Genomic DNA, 19,674 nt, shown 5'->3' with positions numbered 1-19,674 from the left:
CAAGCAAAACATAAGCAATACAAAGCATCCAATTAACGTTTTAGTGATATAGATTATTGCTGCACCAGAAGGTCTTGTTTGCTTCCTGAGTCTTGACTATTAGTCCCAGGATTTATTATCTCAAGCAAGTCATGAAATTCTCATGTGCGCTTTCCTTCTATGTAAGATAGAGTTAAAAATATCCGCCTCATATTTTTGTTGCCAAGAATTAAAGAGATGATATTTGTAAACTCTCAGTTCAGTTCCCAAAGACGGTAGGAGCTGAGTCATTGATGCCATTACCACAAATCCTCTTATTATTTGTCACACCCATCACTCAGCAGGCACTGATCTCCTTTGCCTTGTTCTGCAAGCAAAACACTTCCTCCTTCTTTTGTAAATTGTGGACTGGGGACAAACTGCATCAGAATCATTTGGAAAGCTCAATAGAAGTACATTCACTGAATTTAGAATTTCTGGGTCTGCAAAGTCTATTTTTAGCATGATTCCCCAGAGAGCCATATGTTAATTAATTTTGAAAATAACCAAGATCCACGGAGAAGCCTACTTCTTGACCAGGTTGTTGAACATTATAGGCTGGCACAACCGTGAAAAGAAAACGGTAACGCGATTTCTAATTATGTTATAGGGCTATTGAGAAGCAGCTAGCATACATCTTGAAGAGATGAAGTATGATGGAAATGAAATGAAATGGCATCCAATTCCATGTAACTACCATTTTCTGCAGAAAACCTGGGGCCTTTTGTATTCAGATGGGCAAATTACTGGTAAATGTCCTCAATCACCATTTTGGCAATGGCTTGCTTGCATTTCTACCTGTGATACTGCATGCTATTTTCCCTGATTTTACTGCCTCATGAATGACAATGACTATGCCTTATTTCTCCGCATATCCTGTGTGGCCAGGACAGTGTCTGACTATAGACAGACCTCCACAGATGTGGTCACCCTGTTGCAGTGAAGTCTGGGGCCTGAGGACTCAAAGAGCCTTAATAGGTTCCTACTTTTCTTCTTCATTACATGATTCTGCTGGTGTCTCCGAAGGCCAGTGCTCAAAACAAACAAACAAACAAAAAATGTGTATGTGCCAACTGACATTCTAAACAGAGGGAGTGCTTGCATTGCTATATTTTTAAATAAATATTACATCAGGTTTGGGGTGTGGAATTATTTTTTTAAGAATAAATTAGTGATCACGTGCTGCTTCTAAACTCATGTAATAATTGGCTCTTAATACGTCCGTAGGCACTTTAGAAAAAGTGGCAAGATATTATGAGATTGCCAGGGAAAATAGAAATAGCTCAGTGTTTTGGTTAGGCATCTGCGGGATAACTACCCTGGCTAGTTACAGCAATACAGATGATTTTGTTTCATCCTCACAACTCTAAGAAGCAGGAACTACTATTTCCATTTCACTGATGCAGAATTGAAGCTCACAGTGACCCTCGGAGTCACACGGTCCTCAGAGCCAGACCTGAATCAAGCTTTCCCACTTCCTGAATCAGGGCTTTCTATTGATTTTAACTTTTGTTTTTTTGTCTGTTGGGTTATTTTCCTTCTCTTTCTGTTTTTGCATTTTAAGAGAGACATGACCTTGTTCAGCCCTGCAGAAAATGCTTGATATTTAATTCTTGGTTCAGTGGAACCTTGTCAAGACCATTAACAGGTTTTCTTCTCTCATGAAAATAACCTAGCTGCTAAATCCTATTATTTACCTAAATACCATTTCCCCCCTGAAGTTGGTCCTTTAAATTTTTATTTATACAAGTGTCCCCTTCCAGTGGATTTCCCTTTGCATCACGTAGTGACATGAAGCGTGAGTAGGAATTCTGCACCCTTACCTGTGATATTGCAGTACACTTGGAAAGGTCCCAGCGTCCCACTGCCATCTGAGTCAATGTAGAAGAAACCAGCTGTGTTGCCGTGGTGCCTGTACACCTCGCAGGATTGCTCATAGAGGGCTGGAAAGACACAAAGGCAGCAGAGAAGAAACTTGGCTTGGCTCTGCATATCCCTTTGGAGGATCAGTAACTCCTACTTATTATATTTACTTTCAATTGTGATTTCTTTCCTTTCTCCTATAACCTCAACTTTCTCCCCAAGCCTTAACAAACTAGTGCCCCAATGTTTGATGGGCTTGCATCCTCCATTCATCCTAATGTTCATTCTTCTAAACAACTCCAAGTTTACATCCTCCAAAATGTCTCCCCTTCCCTCTTAAACAGCCCTTCCCTATGCTGATGTGTCTGTCCTTCCCCTACACTTGCACAGCTGTGAAGCTAGGGCATCATACACTGTTCTGTCTCCTGCAATAGTTACAGAATCTTTAAGAGTGGTGGCAGTGTGTAGTTTGAGGCTGTGTTCCAGCATCTAGCAGAATGCCACACTCACAGTGGGAGATCAAAAGTTAAAAATGTACAAATAATAAATGCTGGAGAGGGAGTGGAGAAAAAGGAACACTCTTATTAAACTGTTGGTGGGAATGTAAATTGGCGCAGTCACTAAGGTGAACAGTATGGAGGTGCCTTAAAAAACTAAAAATAGAGCTACCATATGATCCAGCAATCCCACTCCTGGGCATATATCTGGAGAAAACTCTAATTCAAAAAGATACATGCACCCCAATGTTCATTGCAGTGCTGTTTACAATAGCCAGGTCATGGAAGCAACATAAATGTCCATCAACAGAGGAATGGATAAAGAAGATGTTGTGTATATATATATATATATATATATATATATATATACATACAATGGAATATTACTCAGCCATTGAAAAGAATGAAATAATGCCATTTGCAGCACCATGGATGGACCTAGAGATTATCATACTAGGCAAAGTAAGCCAGATAGAGAAAGACAAATATCATATGATATCACTTATATAGGGAACCTAAAAAAATGCACAAATGCACTTATTTGCAAAACAGAAACAGACTCACAGACAGAGAAAACAAATTTATAGTTACCAAAGGGGAAAGGGTGAGGTGGAGGGATGAATTAGGAGTTTGGGATTAATATGTACACACTCCTAAATATAAAATAGATAACCAACAAGGACCTACTGGAGAGCACAGGGAACTATACTCAATATTTTGTAATAATCTATAAGGGAAAAAAATCTGAAAAATAATATATAATATATATATGTATATCTGAATCCCTTTTTTGTACACTTGAAACTAACACAACATTGTACATTAACTATACCTCAATAACAAAACGTGTGATTAGTGAATGTAAAACTGAACATACAGTCATGACTTTTCATTTATAAAGTAAAATGACACGGTCTTATTTCTATATACCCAGAACTCAGCACAATAACTAACATATAGTAGGTGCCCAATCAGGTTTAGTGCATTTTGACTTAACAAGCATTTACTGAGTTCCTCATATGTGTCAACAGTGTGGTGGGCACCTAACAACAGACCAAGGATGTGGCAATGAGTCTGTGCCTTAGAAAGCTCGTAGCCTGGTTACAGCCATAAAGATCTTTATGTGCTCAGAGAGAGGCAGACACAGCTGTCCTGAGATGGGATACTTTGAACAGTCTGAAGGTAAAAGAAATTTATAAATCTCATTACACCCACATGCATGAATTTGGTAGGGTGGAAAGGAGGATCTGCTGCTTCACACATGAGAAAGTAGAATGTTGTCTGATGCTTGAGACAAAATAATGTAGCTCAGAGCAGCAGGTACGCGTCCAATATTATGTCATCCTCCTGTGTTGAAAACACTTCAGCGGCTCCTAACAGTTTTAAAGATAGAGCACTAACTCCTCACCTTAACTACCATGCCCCTGTGACTAATGTCCCAGCCCGGGAATACGAAGCTGTAGTTTGACATGATCAAGCGTGAGGGGTGCTTCAAATAATTCATTACAAATAAAGTTCTAAAGCTTGAGAGGCTTTGACTTTGTATAAATTAGAGTGAATTCAAGGTGATCCTTGTACTCCTGTAATTCTCCCTTGCAGTCATACACTGTTTCTGAAGCTGTGGGTCCATGGGAGTGTCAGTTTGCACCCTGCATATTGAGCATAACATATAGCTTAAACCTGACCTAAACCTGATAACACACCAAGGTGTGTGTCACAATCTGATAACACACCTGGCAACCTCTAAGATAACTCATCAGCACCTCTTGGCATTCACGCCCTCCCCTTGAGTGTGGTCTAGACTTACTGACATGCTTCTGACAGAGATGATGTCATTGTCAAGACCAGGTTGTAAAAGACACATGGCTTCCAACTCGGGTTCTTCTGGAGCACCTGCTTTCAGAGAAACCGACTGCTAGGTCCTGAGGTAACCCTTTGAAGAGGTCCACAGCATGAGCCTGGAAGCTTCTCTCCAGAGTTTTAACTGAAGTGACAGTAGCCCTGGCTGATACCTTGAAGGCAGCCCCAAAGGACTGGGCCAGAACTACCCAGCCAAGTTGTTCAAGGACCCACAGAAACTATGAAGTAATAATGTCTGTTGTTTCCAGAGGATAACTTTTGCTGTAATTCATCATGCAGCAGTAAAGAGCTAATATACTCTCAAAGCATTAATTCTCTCATGCAGTTATAGGCATAAAAAAAGAGTCTATCTAATACAACTGAAGTAAGGATTCAGAGATAATCCACGTTCAACACTTAGCATAGTACTTGGCACGTAGGAAGTGCTTGATAAATATAAACTATTATTATCATTAATGTTAAATTGTTTCATGCTATGTCACCTCTTATTTTTTGTCAATGTTTTGCTTACTTAATTTTTTTTCATGAATCACAAGACTTGTTAAGAAAAACCAATAGGCCTTACCTCCCTTCTGTGCAGAGATGATAACATTTATTTCTTAGCTTATTCTTTTGGTATTGACTATTGTATCTCTAAATTGTATGTCTATACTGCTACTTCTTGATTTTCCATATTTATAGGTCATCTATTCACTTACCAATAGGAAAGATGAGAATTTAGCTTTTTTCATCACCTCTCCCCACATACAAAGAACTTTCGGTTTCTACATACTGCCAATATAATAGGATCACAATTTTAGTTAGATCAATCATTACTGCTTATGCTAATACAACAGAAAGCATGCTATTCACGAATGTGGTTGTTTCCTTTCCTGAACACAATTTCATTTTTCTAGAAATTAATAACTGTCTTACTCTTCTTCTCATTTGCCTTATTTTCTAGGTATATATCACAAATTTAACTACAAATTCACTAACAACTCTCTAAAATGCCTTCCAAAATATTCAGGTGAAAACTAATTTAAATGGATACCTATGAAGAGAGAAAGAATGGGAGAAAGGGGACAGGGACAGAAACTAGACCTTTCTGAATATGCCATATTTTTAACTTTGAATCAATATAAATATTTTTAAAAACAAAAAAACAAAATTAAATATACTAGAAGAAAAGGTGCAATTCATAAATATGGAAAGGAAACTAAATGAATTTAACTACAAATTATTTCAAGTGATATTTAAATTCAGTATTTTCTTCTTAACTTTTTATCACAAAAAATCCAAATACATGCAAAGAGCACAGAGAGTAATAAAATAAACCTGATATCACAACTAGCTTCAACAATAACCACTATTTGGTAATCTTGTTTCATCTCTAGTACCTGCGTTATCAGTTATGCATTGCCATGTTACAGATCACTCCAGAACTGACTTAAGACAACAATCATTTCATGATTCTGCCTTCAGCGGAATGAAATAAAGACCAATGAAATAAAGAATTAGAAAATAATTATGAAGGACTGCTAAATCATTAGATGAAAAGTTGAGGGGGTCCCTTTTTAGTGGCTGGATTAAATTAACAATACCCAAACTCACCGATCAATCTCAACACACCCAAAAGTGATTATCAAGATGCCTGCAACGTGAGGTAATAAGAAATACACAGCACCACCTAAGATACATTCTTGCCAAAAATTTGAAGTTGAATCTAATCAAGCCCTGAGATTTAAACACTAACTCACAGTAAGAGGTAAAGAAACACACTCAACATTATAAAAACACAATCAGTTAAATTCAGATTCTGGGAACATCTGACTCAGTCTCTTCAACAAATAAATGGCAAAAAGGGGGATAGAAATGCAGGAAACATATCAGTCAAACACTGTGTATGGACCTTGTCAAGATCCTGATTCCAACAAAGCAAAGACAAAATTAAGAGAACCAGAAAAATTTAAATCAGATTTGGTATCTTTAAATATTTTTAAAATTTTGCTTGGCTATGATAATGGTAGTGTGGTTATGTTCTCAAAGATAAAACGTTCATCTTTGTCAGAGATACATACTTAGGGATTTGTAGTAAAATGATTATGTCCACAATCTGTTTGTTAAAATACTTCATCGAAAACAAAGAGGGGCATAGTGGAAACAAAAATGGTAGCCTACTGATAAATACTGAAACAGGGGAGGGTACATTGGGGACAATTATACTATTCTATCTTTTTGTGTATGTTTGAAAATGCCTCTAATAATTATTATTATTTTTTAAATATTTGGACATTTCAGGTATTCTATGGATTTCAACTTCTTTGAAAAATTATCTTCTGGATCTTTCTGACCTGTGGCAATCTGGACTGGTATGCATCCAACCTGGCACATAGCTGTCTCCTCTGGCCATCTCCCTACCATCATGCTGGACATTCCCTCTTGAAACTAGCTTCTTCCCACAGCATAACTCCCTCGAAATCCACTTGAGTTGTTTCATGCACCAATAGTTTATTTCTGTTTAATTGCTGAGTGGCATCCCATGGTATGGATATACCACAGTTTGTTTAGCAGTTAACCCATCATAGGACATTTGGGTCACTCCCAGGTTTTGGCTGTTTCACTGGCGGCATGTTTAACAGTTAAGCCATTGTAGGACATTTGGGGCATTCCCAGGTTTAACTCCCCTGGAGGCTTTCCTCACCCCCCACCACCTCTGAATACTCTCTTTTTAACAGCATGCAATTCTTGATTCATTGATGAAATATATCTCTAAAATCTCTGAAAATATTAATTGTAATATAGTTTTTTAGAAAATTTTCTTCTTTCTGTGTACATTATTTCCTCCAAGGTAGGGGTGTGTGTGTGTTTATGTGCTCACATGCTTAATTGGCTCACTTGTTTTGTGATTATTTTGGTCTCTGTTTTATCTGGCATGTTAGACTCTTTTCTGGGATGTCAGGTAATCTTGTGTGGTCCTCTCGTATTTAACAGTGGTCAGCACTAAGTGTCAGCACTAAGCAAACGTTTGTGGTTTGCCCTCCATAGGCTTTATTGTAGGGTTAAGTGGCTGGACAACTCTGTGGGAAACCCTCATGTTAATGTCTGCAGGGCTTCTCCCTTGGTCTTGCTAGAGTCTGTGATTTAGAGGGATATGTTACATGAGATTTGGAAGGTGGAAGTGACACCACACGCATTCATTTTACGCCTGTGAGGTCAATGCAGGGCATGAGATGCTGTTGCAGATGACACATATTGCTGCTTATCTTCTGACTTCAGTTGCAAATGTGGGGCAGCTAAGCCAGCTGGTATTCCAGATGGGCTATCGCCTCCTTTAGCTTCCCTAACTCCTGGCCAGGTGCACCTTACATCTCTTATGATCACCTCATTATTAAAGTTGAAGGTTGGGAAGTAGTAAGGGGCAAGGTGGATCAGCGGCTGACTGACAGGACCATTAAAAAAATCAATTACTATTGTTTATGTGAAGTGTTAGGAGGAAGTGAAAGTAAATTGATATGTTCAATTCATCAACACTTCCAGGAAGTACAAGCATGCTACTTGTTGATTAAATTGTTCTTTCTCTACTACATGCCTAACACACTATATAACAAGTACTCTATACACACATATTGTAAGACTACTGATTTTTCAGTTAACTCTAGCCTCTGAGAAAAGTAAACAAAAGAGACATGGTTCTGATCTCAAGTAATTCAGGCTCTTAAACTCATCAAAATTAATCCCAATACAGATAAAAAATTTTAAAAGACCAATTCCTATAAAAGAAAGAGAAAAGATATTTAAAGACTCCATAAGAAAAAAATACAGCAAGATCCAATTTTTTTCCTTAGATAATTCTCTAAAGAGCAGATAATCCTTAATGCTACTTATCCTTCTCCAAAAATCTTCCAAATGTGTTATATGAAGTAAGTATAAAGGTGATCCCCAAACCTGACAGACCACACAAAAAGAAAAATTACAGCCTCACTTACGAATACAAATTTTAAAATTACAAAAATATTGGCAAACAGTACCCGATAGCATATTTAGAAAGGAAATTATGATCATTTGGGGGGCTTAATCCAAAAATGCAGGCATCGTTCAATATTAGAAAATATACTCTATATATAGTCATCATAATAGGGCTAAGGAGAAAAATGATATGATCTCTCCACTCATTTAAAAGATAACTAACATGAAAACACTAGAATTTCCCACTCAGGTCAGAAAAAGAACAAAAACAAGCATCTTCATGATCTCTACTAATATTTCACATTGTGTTAGAGTTTCAGTCATCAAAATTAGAAGAGAAAAAACAACGGGTGGCATACAAATTAGAAGGGAAGAAGTTATACTCTTTTCATGGATAATCAGATATCTAAAAATACTAAAATAATCAGTGTAAAATAACTAAAAACAAAAGTTGTAAGCTATAAGATTAACATATGGAAATCAATAGCTTTCCTCTATTACAGGCAAAATTAGTTAGAAAATATTGATAGTGAACTCTCCTTTACAATATCAAAGGGAAAGAAGAAAGAAAGAATGAAGGAAGACAGGAAGAAGAAACAAAAGAAGAAGGGAAGGGAAGAAGGAAGGAAGGCAGGCAGAAAGGGAGAAAGGAAGGAATATCCCCAAGTGTAAATTTTATGTGAAACATTCAACAGCAAAATAAGAAAACTATAACATATGCCTAAACACACAAATAAACCTGAACATCTTCTTAAGATAACATTTCTCCCATAGTTAATGTATATATTTAACACAGTGTTAACCAAGAGACCATTAGGTGTTGAGTTTGTCTGCTTGTTTTGTTTGTTTATGCTACACAAATTGATTATAAAGCTCATTTGGAAGAACGAACAAGCTAGTCAACTGAGCAAGGAAAACACTGAAAAAGCAGAGCTGGTGAGGCCAGCTTTAATGGATCTATATCTAATGTGGATGGATGGATGGATAAATGGATGCATGGATCAAGAGAACAATGGCCAGAACAGAAAATCCAAGACATCCAGGTGCACAGGGAAATTCAGTATATGATAAAGGAAGCAGCTCAAATCAATAGCGAAAAAAGTGACTTTTTAATAATTGGTGCTGGGATAACTGGGAAGCCACATAGTAAAAGATAAAATCAGATCCACACCTCATACCACAGATCAGGACCAAATTCCAAACAAGGGATTTAAATACCAAAAAATCAAATATGTACATATTTGAAATAAGAAAGAATTTCTTCATAACCTGGAAGTAGCAAAAACTTAACTAACAATGATTCAAAATCCAGAAGCAATAAAAGAAAATACAGATGAACTTACTTATATTAAAAAATAAATAAAGGAGAGTTTCAAGATAGCAGAAGAGTAAGACATGGAGATCACCTTCCTCCCCATAAATATATCAGAAACACAACTACAGGTGGAACTGTTCCTACAGAACACCTACTGAATGCTGGCAGAAGACCTCAGACCTCCCCAAAGGCAAGAAACTCCCCACGTACCTGGGTAGGGTAAAAGAAAAAAGAATAAACAGAGAAAAAAGAATAGGGACGGGACCTGCACCAGTTGGAGGGAGCCATGAAGGAGGAAAGGTTTCCACACACTAGGAAGCCCCTTTGCAGGTGGAGACTGCAGGTGGCAGAGGGGGAAGCTTTGGAGGCACAGAGGAGAGCGCAGCAACAGGGGTGCGGAGGGCAAAGCGGAGAGATTCCCGCACAGAGGATCAGTGCCTACCGGCACTCACCAGCCTGAGAGGCTTGTCTGCTCACCTACCAGGACGGGCAGGGCTGCGAGCTGAGGCTCGGGCTTCGGTCAGATCCCAGGGAGAGGACTGGGGTTGGCGGTGTGAACACAGCCTGAAGGGGCTAGTGCGCCGCGGCTAGCCAGGAGGGAGTCTGGGAAAAGGTCTGGAGCTGCCGAAGAGGCAAGAGACTTTTTCTTCCCTCTTTGTTTCCTGGTGGGCCAGGAGAGGGGATTAAGAGCGCTGCTTAAAGGAGCTCCAGAGACGGGCGCGAGCCGCGGCTATCAGCGTGGACCCCAGAGACGGGCATGAGATGCTAAGGCTACTGCTGACACCACCAAAAAGCCTGTGTGCAAGCACAGGTCACTATCCACACTGCCCCTCCCGGGAGCCTGTGCAACCCACCACTGCCAGGGTCACGTGGTCCAAGGACAACTTCCCTGGGAGAACGCACAGCGTGCCTCAGGCTGGTGCAATATCACGCTGGCCTCTGCCGCCGCAGGCTTGCCCTGCACTCCGTACCCCTCCCTCCCCCCGCCTGAATGAGCCAGAGCCCCTGACCCAGCTTCTCCTTTAACCTCGTCCTGGGTCCATGTAATATCAAACAGTGAAAATCTCCCAGAGATCTCCATCACAACGCCAAACCCAGCTCCACTCAATGACCAGCAACCTACAGTGCAAGACACCCAATGCCAAACAACTAACAAGACAGGAACACAACCCCATCCATTAGCTCAGGGGCTGCCTAAAATCATGATAAGGCCACAGACACCCCAAAACACACCACCGGACGTGGACCTGCACACCAAAAAGACAAGATCCAGCCTCATCCACCAGAACACAGGCACTAGTCCCATCCACCAGGAAGCATACACAACCCACAGAAACAACCTTAGCCACTGGAGACAGACACCAAAAACAACGGAAACTACGAACTTGCAGCCTGCGAAAAGGAGACCCCAAACACAGTGAGTTAAGCAGAATGAGAAGACAGAGAAACACACAGCAGATGAAGGAGCAAGGCAAAACCCACCAGACCTAAGAAATGAAGAGGAAATAGGCAGTCAACCTGAAAAAGAATTCAAAATAATGATAATAAAGATGATCCAAAATCTTGGAAACAGAATGGATAAAATACAAGAAACGTTTAACAAGGACCTAGAAGAATTAAAGAGCAAACAAACAGTGATGAAAAACACAATAAATTAAAAATTCTCTAGAAGGGATCAATGGCAGAATAACTGAGGCAGAAGAACGAATAAGTGACCTGGAAGATAAAATAGTGGAAATAACTACTGCAGAGCAGAATAAAGACAAAAGAATGAAAAGAATTGAGGACACTCTCAGAGACCTCTGGGACAACATTAAATGTACCAATATTCGAATTATAGGGGTCTGAGAAGAAGAAGAGAAAATGAAAGGGACTGAGAAAATATTTGAAGAGATTATAGTTGAAAACCTCCCTAATATGGGAAAGGAAATAGTTAATCAAGTCCAGGAAGCACAGAGAGTCCCATACAGGATAAATCCAAGGAGAAACAGGCCAAGACACATATTAATCAAACTATCAAAAATTAAATACAAAGAACAAATATTAAAAGCAGCAAGGGAAAAACAACAAGTAACACATAAGGGAATCCCCATAAGGTTAACAGCTGACCTTTCAGCAGAAACTCTGCAAGCCAGGATAGAGGGGCAGGACATATTTAAAGTGCTGAAACAGAAAAACCTACAACCAAGATTACCCTACCCAGCAAGGATCTCATTCAGATTTGACGGAGAAATTAAAAGCTCTACAGACAAGCAAAAGCTAAGAGAATTCAGCACCACCAAACCAGCTTTACAACAAATGCTAAAGGAACTTCTCGAGGCAGGAAACACAAAAGAAGGAAAAGACCTACAATAATAAACCCAAAACAATTAAGAAAATGGTAATAGGAACATACATATCAATAATTACCTTAAATGCAAATGGATTAAATGCTCCAACCAAAATACATAGACTGGCTGAATGGATACAAAAAGAAGACCAGTATATATGCTGTCTACAAGACAGCCACTTCAGAACTAGGGACACATACAGACTGAAAGTGAGGGGATGGAAAAAGATATTCCATGCAAATGGAAATCAAAAGAAACCTGGAGTAGCAATTCTCATATCAGACAAAACAGACTTTAAAGCAAAGACTATTACAAGAGACAAAGAAGAACACTACATAATGATCAAGGGATCAATCCAAGAAGAAGATATAACAATTGTAAATATTTATGCACCCAATACATAAGGCAAATACTAACAGCCATAAAAGGGGAAATCGACAGAAACACAATCATAGTAGGGGCCTTTAACACCCCACTTTCACCAATGGACAGAGATGGAGTTAATTGATATTTATAGAACATTCCATCCAAAAACAACAGAATACACATTTTCTTAAGTGCTCATAGAACATTCTCCAGGATAGATCATATCTTGGGTCACAAATCAAGCCTCGGTAAATTTAAGAAAATTGAAATCGTATCAAGTATCTTTGCCGACCACAATGCTATGAGACTAGATATCAATTACAGGAAAAAAATCTGTAAGAAATACAAACACATGGAGGCTAAACAACACACTACTTAATAACCAAGAGATCACTGAAGAAATCAAAGAGGAAATCAAAATATTACCTAGAAACAAATGACAATGAAAACAAAAGAACCCAAAACCTATGGGCCACAGCAAAAGCAGTTCTAAGAGGGAAGTTTATAGCTATACAAGCCTACCTTAAGAAACAAGAAATATCTCTGATAAACAACCTAAACTTACACCTAAAGCAATTAGAGAAAGAAGAACAACAACAACAAAAAAAACCAAAGTTAGCAGAAGGAAAGAAATCATAAAGATCAGAACAGAAATAAATGAAAAAGAAATGAAGGAAACGATAGCAAAGATCAATAAAACTAAAAGCTGTTTCATTGAGAAGATAAACAAAATTGATAAACCATTAGCAAGACTTATCAAAAAAGGGAGAATCAAATCAATAGAATTAGAAATGAAAAAGAAGTAACAACTGACACTGAAGAAATAAAAAGGATCATGAGAGATTATTACAAGCAACTATATGCCAATAAAGTGGACAAATTCTTAGAAATGTACAACCTGCTGAGACTAAACCAGGAGGAAACAGGAAATATGAACAGACCAATCACAAGCACTGAAATTGAAACTGTGATTAAAAACCTTCCAACAAACAAAAGCCCAGGACCAGATGGCTTCACAGGTGAATTCTATCAAACATTTAGAGAAGAGCTAACACCTATCCTTCTCAAACTCTTCCAAAATATAGCAGAGGGAAGATCACTTCCAATCTCATTTTACGAGACCACCATCACTCTGATACCAAAACCAGACAAAGATGTCAGGAAGAAAGAAAACTACAGGCCAATATCACTGATGAACATAGATGCAAAAATCCTCAACAAAATACTAGCAAACAGAATCCAACAGCACATTAAAAGGATCATACACTATGATCAAGTGGGGTTTATTGCAGGAATGCAAGGATTCTTCAATATATGCAAATCAATCAACGTGACACACCATATTAACAGATTAAAGGAGAAAAACCATATGATCATCTCAATAGATGCAGAGAAAACTTTTGACAAAATTCAACACCCATTTATGATAAAAACCCTGCAGAAAGTAGGCATAGAGGGAACTTTCCTCAACATAATAAAGGCCACATATGACAAACCCAGAGCCAACATCATCCTCAATGGTGAAAAACTGAAAGCATTTCCACTAAGATCAGGAACAAGACAAGGTTGCCCACTCTCACCACTATTATTCAACATAATTTGGGAAGTTTTAGCCACAGCAATCAGAGAAGAAAAAGAAATAAAAGGAATCCAAATTGGAAAAGAAGAAGTAAACCTGTCACTGTTTGAAGATGACATGATACTACACATAGAGAATCCTAAAGATGTTACCAGAAAACTACCAGAGCTAATCAATGAATTTGGTAAAGTAGCAGTATACAAAATTAATGCACAGAAATCTTTGCATTCCTATACACTAATGCTGAAAAATCTCAAAGTGAAATTAAGGAAACACTCCCATTTACCATTGCAACGAAAAGAATAAAATATCTAGGAATAAACCTACATAAGGAGACAAAAAACCTGTATGCAGAAAATTATAAGGCACTGATGAAAGAAATTAAAGATGATACAAATAGATGGAGAGATATACCATGTTCTTGGATTGGAAGAAACAGCATTGTGAAAATGACTCTACTATGCAAAGCAATCTACAGATTCAGTGCAATCCCTATCAAACTACCAATGGCATTTTTCACAGAACTAGAACAAAAAAATTCACAATTTGTATGGAAACACAAAAGACTACGAATAGCCAAAGCAATCTTGAGAAAGAAAAACGGAGATGGAGGAATCAGGGTCCCTCACTTCAGACTACATTACAAAGCTACAGTAATCAAGACAGTATGGTACTGGCACAAAAACAGAAATATAGATCAATGGAACTGGATAGAAAGCCGAGATAAACCCATGCACATATGGTCACCTTATCTTTGATAAAGGATGTAAGAATATACAATGGAGAAAAGACAGTCTCTTCAATAAGTGGTGCTGGGAAAACTGGACAGCTACATGTAAAAGAATGAAATTAGAACACTCCCTAACACCATTCACAAAAATAAACTCAAAGTGGATCAAAGACCTAAATGTAAGGCCAGACACCATCAGACTCTTAGAGGAAAACATAGGCAGAACACTCTATGGCATAAGTCACAGCAATATCTTTTCTGACCCACCTCCTAGAGAAATGGAAATAATAACAAAGATAAACAAATGGGACCTAATGAAAATTAAAAGCTTTTGCACAGCAAAGGAAACCATAAACAAGATAAAAAGACAACCCTCAAATGACAGAAGATATTTGCAAATGAAGCAACTGACCAAGGATTAATCACCAAAACATACAAGCAGCACATGCAACTCAATATCAAAAAAACAAACAGTCCAATCCAAAAATGGGCAGAAGACCTAAAGAGACATTTCTCCCAAGAAGAGATACAGACTGCCAACAAACACAAGAAAGAATGCTCAACATCATTAATCATTAGAGAAATGCAAATCAAAACTACAATGAGATATCATCTCACATCAGTCAGAATGGCCATCATCAAAAAATCTACAAACAATAAATGCTACAGAGAGTGTGGAGAAAAGAGAACCCTCTTGCACTGTTGGTGGGAATGTAAATTGATACAGCCACTATGGAGAACAGTATGGTGGTTCCTTAAAAAACTAAAAATAGAACTACCATACGACCCAGCAATCCCACTACTGGGCATATACTCTGAGAAAACCATAATTCAAAAAGAGTCATGTACCAAAATATTCACTACAGCTCTTTTTACAATAGCCAGGACATGGAAGCAACCTAAGTTTCCATCAGCAGATGAATGGATAAGGAAGATGTGGCACATATATACAATGGAATATTACTCAGCCATAAAAAGGAACAAAACTGAGTTATTTGTAGTGAGGTGGATGGACCTAGAGACTGTCATACAGAGTGAATTAAGTCAGAAAGAGTAAAACAAATACCGTATGGTAACACATATATATGGAATTTTAAAAAAAAAAGAAAAGAAAGAGAAAAAATGATCAGAAGAACCTAGGGGCAAGACAGGAATAAAGATGCAGACCTACTAGAGAATGGACTTGAGGATACGGAGAGGGGGAAGGGTAAGCTGACACAAAGTGAGACAGTGGCATGGACATATGTACACTACCAAATGTAAAATAGATAGCTAGTGGGAAGCAGCCGCATAGCACAGGGAGATCAGCTCGGTGCTTTGTGACCACCTAGAGAGGTGGGATAGGGAGGGTGAGAGGGAGGGAGATGCAAGAGGGAAGATATATGGGGACATATGTATATGTATAACTGATTCACTTTGTTATAAAGCAGATACTAACACACCATTATAAAGCAATTATACTCCAGTAAATATGTTAAAAATAAATAAATAAAATTAAAAAGATAATAATATGGAAATAAAAAGGAAAATATTTTAAAAAATGAAACACTTTCTGGATGGCAAAAGATACCATAAACAAATTAAAAAGACAGATTTACAAACTGGGAAATGTGATTTATATCATAAAGCATAACATTTCTTAAATACTTTTAAAACTAACATAAAGATGAAAACGGCAACAATATGTTGAAACACATTTTGAAGATATGAACAGACCGTTCACAGAAAAATAAATTAAAATAAATCTAAAACAAAGGAAAAGGGCTTCCCAGGTGGCACAGTGGTTAAGAATCTGCCTGCCAATGCAGGGGACACGGGTTCAAGCCCTGGTCTGGGAAGATCCCACATACTGCCAAGCAACTAAGCCCGTTTGCCACAACTACTGAGCCTGCACTCTAGAGCCCATGAGCCATAACTACTGAGCCTGTGTCCCACAACTACTGAAGCCCATGCACCTAGAGCCCGTGCTCTGCAACAAGAGAAGCCACCACAATGAGGAGCCCATGCACAACAAAGAGTAGACCCTGCTCACCACAACTAGAGAAAGCCCGCACGCAGCCATGAAAGCCCAATGCAGCCAAAAATAAATAAAGTATATAAATTTATTTAAAAAAAAAACAAAACAAAGGAAAAGATTTCCCACCTTGCTCATAATAAAATATGCTAATCAAAACTGGACTGCCAGGGCTTCCCTGGTGGTGCAGTGGTTGAGAGTCCACCTGCTGATGCAGGGGACACGGGTTCGTGCCCCAGTCTAGGAAGATCCCACATGCCACGGAGCGGCTGGGCCTGGGAGCCATGGCCGCTGAGCCTGCATGTCTGGAGCCTATGCTCCACAACGGGAGAGGCCACAACAGTGAGAGGCCCACGTACAAAAAAAAAAAAAAAAAAACTGGACTGCCATTTTTCATGAATCAAATTAGCAATAATCCAAAAGATTGAGAACATACTCCATTGGCAAGTCTGTGGGGGAAAACACACTCTAATGTATGGATGAGGGGGATAAAAATCATGCAAATGCTAGGTGTGAAATTTAGCATTATGTAGCAAAATTATATGGGATTTACACTTTGACCTAGAAATCTCATTTCCAGTGACCTGGTTCAAGAAACACTGGCCAAAATTTTTTTTTATAGACTGAATGTTTGTATCCCTATGAAATTCATATACTGAAGCCCTAACCTCCCAATGGGATGCTATTAGGAAGTGAAGCCCTTGGGGGAGGTATGACATCATAAGGGTGGAGCCACCACAATGTGATTCGTGCCCTTATACGAATAGGAAGAGAGAGAGGAGTTTTCTTTCTCAGACATGCCAGGATACTGCTAGAAGGAGGCCATCCACAAGCCAGAAGGGAGCTCTCAAGAGAAACCAAATAGGCCGGCATCTTGACCTTGGACTTTCCAACCTCCGGAACTGTGAGAGATAAATATCTACTGTTTAGGCCACCCATTCTGTGGTATTTTGCCATAAGAGCTAGATCTGACTAAGACAAAATGCATTCATAACGATTTCTTTTACACCATTTATACTAGCAAAAAGAGGGAATCATCCCAAATGTCCATCAACTGAGGAATAAACTATGGTATACCCACACAATAGAGTATAGTTAAGCTTTTAAAAAGAATGAAGCATGTTGGCACATAATCCTTCAATGTGAGCTCCAGAATATATGGTTATGAGAGGAAAGCAAAGTAGAATAAAGTATGTATAAAATGCTAATGTGGGGGTGGGGGTGGGAGGGTGGGGGTGGGATGAATTGGGAGATTGGGATTGACATATATACATTAACATGTATAAAATAGATAACTAATAAGAACCTGCTGTATAAAAATATAAATAAATAAAAATGTTAAAAAAAAAAAGACAGTCTTTTCCAGTGGTGACGTCTTGCAGAACTACAGAACAATGTCAGAACCAGGATATATTGACATGGACACAGTCAAGATATACAATATTTCCATCACCCCAGGATCCCTCATGTTGTCCTTCTATTCACAACTACTTCACCCTCACCCCCATCCCTCCTTAACCCTTGACAGCCACTAATCTGATCTCCATTTCTATAAATTTGTTATTTCAAGGTTATATGTAAATGGAATTACACAGTGAAAAAAAATTTTTTTAAAAATAAAATGCTGATGTTTATCCAGGAAAGGGGGTATGAATTTGTCTTTTTTCAAAAGATAACCACATTAAAAAAAAAGGTGATGTAGAAGGAGCAGGAGGGAAGGGAGGAGGAATAGAAATAGAAATAAGACTTGTTTGAATACGTATGTTTTGCTGGTTTTAGCATGGAATTATGTAAATATTTTACCTAGTTATCAGGTTATCATCTTTTCTGCAGAGGTAGAAGAGACACCATCATGGTTATCACCTTCGAGCTAAGTTTTAAAACCTGAGTAGGTGTTTACTATGCAGAATCAGGTAGGTCCTTCTGGGCCAAGAACAGCTTGGGCACAAAGACACAACACAGTCACGTGTGGATGTGTGATATGCCTGTCCTTTGGAACTAAATTCCAGGGTCCTTCCTCCAGAAAACCTCACTATATCCTCAGCCTGAGTTACATAGTCTTCCTCTCTGTCCCCTGGAACCTCAGCACATATATTCATTTCTATCCTACTTTTCACTGTGTATGGTAATCCTTGGATTCACCTTTTGGTCTCTCCTGATAGACCTTAAATTCCTAAAGTATAGGAACTTTTCTCTAAATCTAAAAGGTAAATGTTTAATGAATATTAGGTGAGTGTTCCCATTGTTTCTAAAGGTTGAATTGAGCTACCCTGTGAGATTCTAGGGCAATTTCCTTGTTCTTTGCAATGCCCAGTACAGCTCAAGCCAAAGAGACTTCCATCAACTGTATATGATATGACTTGATACGTCTTATATAGGATCTAAATGGCCATTGGAAGTCATCTGTAGGAGAACCATCGCATTTCTTGTTGGGAAGAAGCATGCAAGCATGAAGGAAAAACAAAAGAGGCTCTATCAGTGTCAAGATTTGTCTCCGTTAATACTACTCAGCCATAAAAAAATAAAATAAAATAATGGCATTTGCAGCAACACAGATGGACCTCGAGATTATCATACTAAGTGAAGTAAGTCAGACAGAGAAAGACAAATATCATATGATATCATTTATATGAGGAATCTAAAATAGGACAGAAATGAACTTATCTATGAAATAGAAACAGACTCACAGACATAGAGAACATACTTGTCGTTGCCAAGGGGGGTGGTGAGGGAGGGATGGATAGGGAGTTTGGGATTAGCATATGCAAAAACTATTATATATAGGATGGATAAACAACAAGGTCATACTGTATAGCACAGGGAACTATATTTAATATCCTGTGATAAACCATAATGGCAAAGAATATGAATAAGAATGTGTGTGTATATATATATAAATAAATATATATATATATAAATTACTTTGTTGTACAGCAGAAATTAACACAAAATTGTAAATCAACTGTACTTTAATAAAATAAATCTTAATAAAATGATTGTGTCCACTGAAAACAGCAAGTAGTAAATGCTCGTGCTACATTTAAAGGTCTAATATTACAGGCACACACAAAGATATGTACTCTTTGATGAAAAGGACAATGATAGACATATTAAGACTCTTTAGATTTTTCTATCAATATGAACAGATGTATCA

General features: G+C 38.2%; 1 protein-coding gene across 1 annotated transcript in view; it reads right to left on the bottom strand.

Moving 5' to 3' along the window:
* Nucleotides 1–19,674, bottom strand: part of CNTNAP5 (contactin associated protein family member 5) — an 886,651-nt gene that overhangs the window by 276,159 nt on the left and 590,818 nt on the right. Inside the window, exon 12 of the mRNA XM_030840366.2 lies at nucleotides 1,842–1,961. Coding sequence (XP_030696226.2) covers nucleotides 1,842–1,961 — 120 coding nt within the window. The remainder of the gene's footprint in view (nucleotides 1–1,841; nucleotides 1,962–19,674) is intronic.

Source organism: Globicephala melas, chromosome 7 (genome assembly GCF_963455315.2).
Source record: "Globicephala melas chromosome 7, mGloMel1.2, whole genome shotgun sequence".
In the NCBI taxonomy this organism is placed as follows: Eukaryota; Metazoa; Chordata; class Mammalia; order Artiodactyla; family Delphinidae; genus Globicephala; species Globicephala melas.
This window is presented reverse-complemented; position numbering and strand designations above follow the sequence as displayed.